This window comes from Trichechus manatus, unplaced genomic scaffold (genome assembly GCF_000243295.1).
Source record: "Trichechus manatus latirostris isolate Lorelei unplaced genomic scaffold, TriManLat1.0 scaffold00008, whole genome shotgun sequence".
NCBI lineage: Eukaryota > Metazoa > Chordata > Mammalia > Sirenia > Trichechidae > Trichechus > Trichechus manatus.
In genome coordinates this window covers 1,411,800-1,419,783 of record NW_004443944.1, presented here as the reverse complement: position 1 = coordinate 1,419,783, position 7,984 = coordinate 1,411,800, and the positions used below count along the sequence as shown (strand labels likewise).

Below are 7,984 nucleotides of genomic sequence, written 5' to 3'. Positions count from 1 at the left end.
GGTCAGGACAGCTTCTCGGTTGTGCCCACAGACAGGCTTCTCCCTGGCCCTTGGCCTTTCAGCCCTCGGCCCCTCAGGCCTCTTGGGCAGGCCTGGCCTCTGCCCTGCTTGGGCAAGTGTTATAAAGCTCTTTAGCTCTGCCAATAAGAGCCTGGGGGCACTTCACTCTGCCAGTAAGCCTCAGCCCAAAGGCCCTCAGCTCTCTCACTCCGTGGGTCAGCAAGCCTAGCTCCACTGACAAGTACCTGGAGGCACCCCACTCTTCCAGGAAACCTTCTGCCCAAAGACACAGCTCTCTCGCTCTGTGGGCTGGGGACCCACCACACTGTCTCCTGCTGATCTCCTTGTTCTGCTGCCACTGCTTCTTTCCGGCTGCTTCTCGCTGTCTTGTGCCATCTCTGACGTTACAGCTGTCTCCCTGTCTCCTGGGTCTAAGGGGCTCTCAGCATAGAGACCTGGGTCCAGAGGACACACACTTCTCCTGCCTCTTCTTTCTTGGTGGTAGTGAAGTCCCCCCTCTGCTCTGGGATTGGCTCTCTTTTAAGCCTAGTGGGGTGGCGAAACTGACCAATCCCCTCATTAGGGTTCTGTACACCTCATTTGCATGGTCCCACCCCCACAGACATTTCATGCTCCTTATTTGCATTAGTAGCAAGCTGTCCAATTCCCTCAGTGAGCCACAAGCACCTTATTTGCATAGTCTCACCCAATCATTTTGTAGGAGTCACAAGACTATGGGAGAAAGGCCATATAAAAGCAACTCATCATACCACAGCCTGTGTTAAATGCCCAAGGAAACCGTGTGCCATGTTGAATGCCCAAGTTTGGGGCTTGGTGTTTCAGTGACATGTTTGGGGCCAGCTGTGATGCTCACAGCCCGCTTGAGTTGAGTCCTGCCTGTGGCTGGCTGTCTCTGTGTACTCAGGCAGGTTACTGATCCCTTGGGCCACTCCCCTCATCCATCAGATGGACCTCATCCTCCCTGCAGGGCCTGGCCAGGTGTGAGAGCTCACCGCCACCATGCCAAGTGCAGGGTCACAGGGAGAGCCGTGCTAGGACATCACAGTGAGTGGTGTTCTTCAAAGCTGGCTGGTTCTGGCCCGGCTGCATCTGCCCCAGGCCCTCAGAGGAGCACAGCCTCCCGGAGACTTCCTTGAGCTCCAGGTGTGTGACTCTCGCTTGGAAGTAGCGTCTTTGCAGGTGTGATCAGTTAGGTTAACAAGAGGTCACACTGGGGCAGGGTGACAGACATGGCGACACAGATGTGAAGATGCATGTATGATCCAAGGAAAGCCACGGATTGCTGGGAGCCACCAGAAGCTGAGACAGAGGCATGGGACAGACTGTCCCTCAGAGCCTCGGAAGGAACCAACACGGCCAACACCCTGATCTCAGACTCCCAGCCTCCAGAACTGTGAGACAATCCATTTCTGTTCTTTGAAGCCACCCACTCTGTGGTACTTTGTTATGGCAGCCCCTGGAGACTAAGACAGACCCTTTCTCCAAATGAGCCCCCATTCGTGGTTCCGGGTGGACACATCTTTTGGGAGCCACCATCCTGCCCACTGCAGGCCCAGCGCAGGCCCAGCACATCTGTGGGTCTGAAGCAGAGCCTGACCTTAGCCACACGAAGTAGAACGTGGACGGATGGTGTTTGGAAGGCTCTGCTACCTGGCAGTGGGTGCCTCCCTCTCTAAATATAGGCGTGGGGCATGAGGGCGCTGGAGGAGTTTACTCCACAGGGGCTGGTTCCTTGGGGTCAGTGGGCAGACGGGCATTGGGGGCTGGATTGGGGGCAGGACAGAGGTGGGCTGTGGGGAGTTTGACAGAAAGATGGGGTTTGCACGTGGTTACTGTTGGCTTGACCACAGAACTTTGGAAGACTGTTGCCTGGTTTGGCGTTTTGAGAACTGGCCCCACCAGCAGCTCCCGAGCGTGTCAGGACCCCCCAGGCTCTTCTTGGGGCCTGAGGAGACCCCTGCAGTGAGCTCCCTTCTTTCCTCATGTCCATGCCCTCCGAACTTTGGACTAGGAAGGATTTCCTTTTCGTGCCAGGGTGCCAGGAGCTTCCCGGGGCAAGCAGGCCTAAGGTCAGGTTTGATGCACAATGTGGGGTGTGTCACGGGGGGAGCTGGGCTTCCCCAGCAAGCCTATCGGGGTGCTTTAGCTGCTTCCAGCCCTGCTGCTACCGGCTCCACACCTGCTCCTTGCCCGCCACAGCCCCGCAGCCCTGGGAAAATGTTTGCACTCTTGGGCAGTTCTGACAAGGGCACAGGTTCTGATAAGGATGGCGCCGGTTCTGATAACAAGGATGGTGGTTCTGATGAGGATGCTGGAATTGAGAGCCCTTGTCCAGCCGGTGTGGACCATCCCAGAGCAGATCCTGGGTCCGGGAGACTCGACATCTGGTGGCGTGGGCCTGGGTCAGAGAGGGTGAAGCCCTCTGAACTGTGGACACTGGGCGGGCAGAGCCGTTGCTGCCCCAAGCTGACAGGGTCTGGAACGTTCACTGTGATGAGAACGTGTGTGTGGGTAGATGCAGGTTCGCTAACCAGAAATTCTTCCTACAGAACACACAACACCTAGCTGTGCTCAGCCCCTTGAACACAACTGACGGCCCCCTGTTGCCGGACCTGAAGGCCCAGCACGGTTCGGGGATGCCCCAGCACCCTGCGGGGGACAGGCCCTTTGCCTCCATGCCCCAGCTCACCTTCCCCAGCTCCCCGTCAGTCACCGACGCTGGCTTTGACCGCACGCCCCCCAGCCAGAGAGCATCCCTGGGCACGCCTATGGGCAGTAGTGCCCTGGACCCCTGCAGCAGGCCCTTGTGCGAGCCAAGGGCTGGGAAGCAAGGCCAGGGTTCAAACTCTGAGGTACGCTATGTGTCCACGGGGCCGCCAGGCACGGCCTGTGGCTGGTGGGACTTCACGCCCGAGTGCCTGCAGGCCTTCAACACGCCGCGGGGCGTGCTGCTCTTCCTGTGCCTGGCGTCCTTCCTGCAAGGCATGACAGTGAACGGCTTCATCAACACCGTCATCACCTCCATTGAGCGGCGCTTTGATCTGCACAGCTACCAGAGCGGCCTGGTGGCCAGCGCCTATGACATTGCCGCCTGCATCTGCCTCATTTTTGCCAGTTACTTCGGCGGCTCCGGCCACAAGCCCCACTGGCTGGGCTGGGGCGTGATGCTTATGGGCCTGGGCTCCTTCCTCTTCGCGCTGCCCCACTTCACCGCTGGCCACTACAAGGCGGTGGCGGCCGAGGAGGTGGCCACCTGCCAGGGCAACCGTAGCACGGCCTGCACGGACAGCACCTCGGGCCTGTCCCACTACCATCTGGTCTTCATGCTGGGCCAGTTCCTGCACGGTGCTGGCGCCACGCCGCTGTACACACTGGGCGTCACCTACCTGGATGAGAACATCAAGTCCAGCTACTCGCCTGTCTACATTGGTGAGTGGTGCTGGTGGGGACAGATGGCTGGGCAGGCAGGTGGGACTATGCTTCCTCGTCTTTGGACCCTGTGATAGTGCCCTTGACAATGCCAGCCTTACCCCGTCCAAGCCCTCTGCCCACGTGGCTCTCCTGGGGTCTGGGTGTTCCTCTGTGACAGCAGGTGAGGGCCTGTTGTCTCACCTGGGGCAGCACAGGTGAGGGAGAGAGTGCTGCCTTCATCTGAAGCTCCTGCAGCAATGACACAGTCTTGGACGCTGCCTGCCCAGCTGCCTGGCAGGGATCGATCACAGTGCACCCACCATGGTCACACACTGGCAGAGGGCCCGTGCGGATTGGGTAGCAGCCGAGAAGCTGGCGCCGCCCCTTCCTGCTGTGGCCCTCAGGTGCCCCCAGCACGTTTACCTGGGGATGAGACTCTTGGGTGCAGATGAGTGACCAGGGACAGACCTCCTGGAACATTCTCAGGTCTCCCCTTACGCACCAGCTCTTCTCGGGGTCTGGCAGCAGGAGGGGAGGGTGGAGGGAACCCTGGAGGCGTTAGGCTTGGAGAGTGAGGACTCTAAGCAGAAAAACAAAACCATTCCAGGCTGTTCACATCCGTGAAGATTTGTATGTAATGAATCACAGGCAGCAGCGACATTGCCAGGTGTGGGCTTACGGGCAGTGCTCAGGCTTCACTTAACCCCCGAGCCCATCTCGTAGTTGTTGAAACTAGTGCAGAAGCCCCCAGCATGTCCGGGACCCTGCTCTCCCCTCCCCTGGGCTATGGCAGTGAGCCCTGCTGGCCCTCCTGAGCTTCAGCTTTGTGCTCCCCCCAGCCCCCAGGAAGGACCCCTTTGGGCCCGTGACAAAGGGCAACTGGACAGCAGGGTGGGGCTTCTCTTAGGAGATGGACCCTGCGTGTCACAGCTGGGTTCCTGTGTCGGGGCGTGAGCTCCCCGTGTCAGGGCGCGGGCCCCCCGTGCTAGGGCACAGTCCCCCCGTGTAAGGGCACGGGAACCCCGTGTCAGGGTGCGGGCTCCACGTGTTGGGGCGCGGGCTCCACATGTAAGGGTGCAGCCCCTCGTGTAAGAGAACGGTCCCCTGTGTAAGGGCGCAGGACCCCCATGTCAGGGTGCGGGCCCCCAGTGTCAGGGTGCTGGCTCCCCGTGTAAGGGCGTGGGTCCCCCGTGTAAGGGTGTGGGCCCCCCGTGTCGGGGTGTAGCTGTGAGCTGTGTCTGCACCCCGTGTACCCAGAGCGGCTGGCAGCCCTGACCGTGTGTTTCCTTCGCAGCCATCTTCTACACCGCGGCCATCCTTGGCCCCGCGGCCGGCTACCTGCTGGGGGGCACCCTGCTGAACATCTACACAGAGGTGGGCGGGCGGTGAGTGACCACGTCTGTGCACAGAGCGGCTTGCACACCTGGGAGGTCTCTGGCCTGGCTGTGTGTGGTGGGGAGTCCGGGCTGGTGGGCACCACCGAGCTGTTCAGAGCCCTAGAAGGCACAGTGGGGCTCCAGGGCAGGAGGGCACCAGGGCCTGCACCTGAATGGCCCCGGGGGGCTTTGGGGGTCTGTTGGTGAGGCCTGAGGGAGGCAGCGCTGGTAGACAGCAGCCGAGGCTCAGGGGCTTTCTGGAAGCTTCCTGAGATGTAGTCACAGTTTCTCTGGATCCCTTTGTGGTCTACGGTGGGTTTTCCTACTGCCTGTGTGGAATCCTTGTGTTTCTTCCGCTTCCCTGCACCTTTATTTGTGATGCTAGAGAGACAGAGAGAGTCAGAGACAGACGGAGAGGGGACCTGGGTCCCCGGCCACCAGGGGAGGCCGAGTGGCAGGGAGGCTGCTCTAGGCCGAGGGCCCGCTGTGCCACGGGCTGGCAGACCAGTGTGCAGAGGGGCTGCCACGTCCGCTATGGAGAGAGCCAGAAGGGTGCCCAGCGTGCGGAAACAGAGGACACTTGTTGCTGGGAGCACTGACTGCAGCACACTGTCTCTCCCCAGGACGGAGCTGACCACGGAGAGCCCGCTGTGGGTCGGTGCCTGGTGGGTCGGCTTCCTGGGTGCCGGGGCCGCTGCCTTCCTCACTGCCATCCCCATCCTCGGCTACCCGCGGCAGCTGCCAGGTGGGTGTCCCGCTCCCCTGAGTCTGTGCGGGGACAGACACCCTACTTCCTGCCCTTCCTGCTCCCCACACGAGCAGAGTCACAGCACACCCGTACCCTCCTGGTTGTTTTGAACTAAGAAGCATGTGGATGGTCTTGGGTCACAATCTCCCCAGGGTGGGAGGCCTGGCCTCGCTGTCCTGCAGGTCATCCCTGGGGGCCCATCCCCTCCTTGGGGGCTATGGGGGGGGCTGTTTTCAGCCAGGGGAGTGCCCTACCCTCCTTTCTCTTCCCTCTGGTCCCCAACCACCCACCCTCTCACCTCTGTTCCGCTGGCCACTCGGCAATGCCTTCGCCCACGGCTGTCCCACGCCGTCCCCTCGAACCGAGGCTGGAGCATGGACAGGCAGTGTATGACAGGAGGGGCTGGCACCCGTGGGACACAGCCACCTGCCAGCTCAGGCCGTTGTGCTGACCCCTGACACGTGCGCCCTTCCAGGTACCCAGCGCTACGTGGTCGTGAGAGCGTCGGAGACCCGCCAGCTCAAGGACGGCGGCCCCGGGACCACAGCCAACCCTGACTTCGGGAAAACCTTGCGGGACTTGCCTCTGTAAGCACCGGGGGCGGGGATGCTTGCGGGCCCTGTTCTGGGAGCCGCTGAGGGGCCCACAGCACTGAGGCTCTTCCTTCCGGATGCTACAGCCCCAGGGTCGGGTTGAGGGAGGGTTGGGTGACCCCTGCAGGGTCACAGGGTACGCAGCCCCCACAGCCCTCTTATTCACTGACGTTTCGGTCCGGCCCTGGGGCTACGGCCGAAAGGTGCAGGGGCAGCAGGGGGAGCCTCCTGAGGGGAGGTCATGGTCCTGAATTAGGGCTCCAGCTCTGAGGACCGTCCCACAGGAGGTTTAAGTCCTCAGCCTGGGTGGCCCATGGCCCTGGACTCACGCCGCCTGCCTAGCCTGGGGCGTCTGCCTTCAGAGATGGGTGCACTGAGCACCCCTGTCCTCCAGCACCTTCTCGGCCTGGCTCTGCATGGCTGATCTATCTGGCCACGCTGGGGGTGGGGCTGCCAGCCATGTGATCAATTCACCCTCCTCCCTGAGGGAGGATGGAGGGCATCAGGCCCCGGGACCCCCTGCTGCCCTGCCTCCCTGCTTCCCATGTCTTGTTTGATTGACCGCCTGGAAGAGCTGGAAGCTGCCCGCTGGGGGCCAGCCCGAGGCACGGCTGAGTGAGCCCAGGGCCAGAATGACCGGTATTACTGGGTCATCATGAGACAGCCAGCCTCCCCTCTCCCAGCACCCAGACACCGAGGGGCTCGGGTGGAGGGCTGGGGACAGGGTGCGCCATAGCCTGGTGCCTGTGTGGACAGGGGACGGCAGGCCTCTCCCAGCACCCAGACACCGAGGGGCTCGGGTGGAGGGCTGGGGACAGGGTGCGCCATAGCCTGGTGCCCGTGTGGATGTGGGGATAGCAGGCCTCTCTCAGCACCAAGACACCAAGTGGTTTGGGTGGAGGGCTAGGGACAGGACGCACCATAGCCTGGCGCCCGTGTGGATGTGGGGATGGTGGGCCTCTGCAGTTCCTCAAGTAATAAGGAGGCTCAGGCCCCGGCTTCTTTCCCCAAACTGGCTTCTATTAATAGAAAATTCTGGAACTTGTGTCCTCTATAAGGCCATGACTAATTCCTGAGCTAATTCAGCCCAAGAATTTCAGCCAAGGAAGCTGCAGACTGGGACCACGAAACAAGGAAGTGTGCAGACCGCCAGGAGGGTCTCCCCTCATTGACGAATGTGGCAGGTGTCCCCAGACCCCGGGCATTTTCCACAAGGGCAGGTTTGGGCAAACCCAGGAGGGGGCCGGCAGCCCCACCCAACGCCAGGCTGGGGAAAGAGCTGGCCGGTGACTGACGCCCAAGCCAACCCAGCCCAGCCCAGCCCCCTGTGTCATTCTGGGGTGGGATTTCCTCCAAGCTCAGTCTTCTATTCCTTCTTTGAAACATAGGATACAAATAGCTGGCCTGAAAGAAATGTTTTTCAGCCCTGAAGTCTGCAAGACCGCTCTGAGAGGTGCGGCCCCCGTTTTTATCACGAGGGGAGCAAAGGGAGTGTGCAGTGTCTGTGCTTGGACAACGGCAGCCCTTCCGTCAGCATCTCCACGACGTCAGTGTCTCAAAGCCAGAGCAGGGCTGGCCCTTCCTTACCGTCAGCGCCCCCAGAGCTGCCTCCCGGGAGTTCTGAGGGTCAAAGACTGGTTATAGCCTTTGAACCCCAAACGGCCTTTGCACATTTCTACTTTTTCAGAATTTAGTTCATTCTTGGCCTGTGGCCTCCGAAATGAAGCGCATTTGAGGGCTAAGATGTTCAAAGCGGCTTCAGCCAGTGCTCTGATCCCTCACGGCGGCTTGCTAGGCTGGCTCGGGTGGGGAAGACAGGGTCCCTCTCTCGGAGT

General features: G+C 61.0%; 1 protein-coding gene across 1 annotated transcript in view; it reads left to right on the top strand.

Annotated features, from left to right (window-relative positions):
• Positions 1 to 2,484: 2,484 nt before the first annotated feature.
• SLCO4A1 (solute carrier organic anion transporter family member 4A1) overlaps positions 2,485 to 7,984 on the top strand; it is a 15,969-nt gene continuing 10,469 nt past the window's right edge. The window contains exons 1-4 of the mRNA XM_004370515.2: positions 2,485 to 3,450; positions 4,727 to 4,817; positions 5,432 to 5,553; positions 6,032 to 6,143. Coding sequence (XP_004370572.1) covers positions 2,658 to 3,450; positions 4,727 to 4,817; positions 5,432 to 5,553; positions 6,032 to 6,143 — 1,118 coding nt within the window. The 5' untranslated portion in view covers positions 2,485 to 2,657. The remainder of the gene's footprint in view (positions 3,451 to 4,726; positions 4,818 to 5,431; positions 5,554 to 6,031; positions 6,144 to 7,984) is intronic.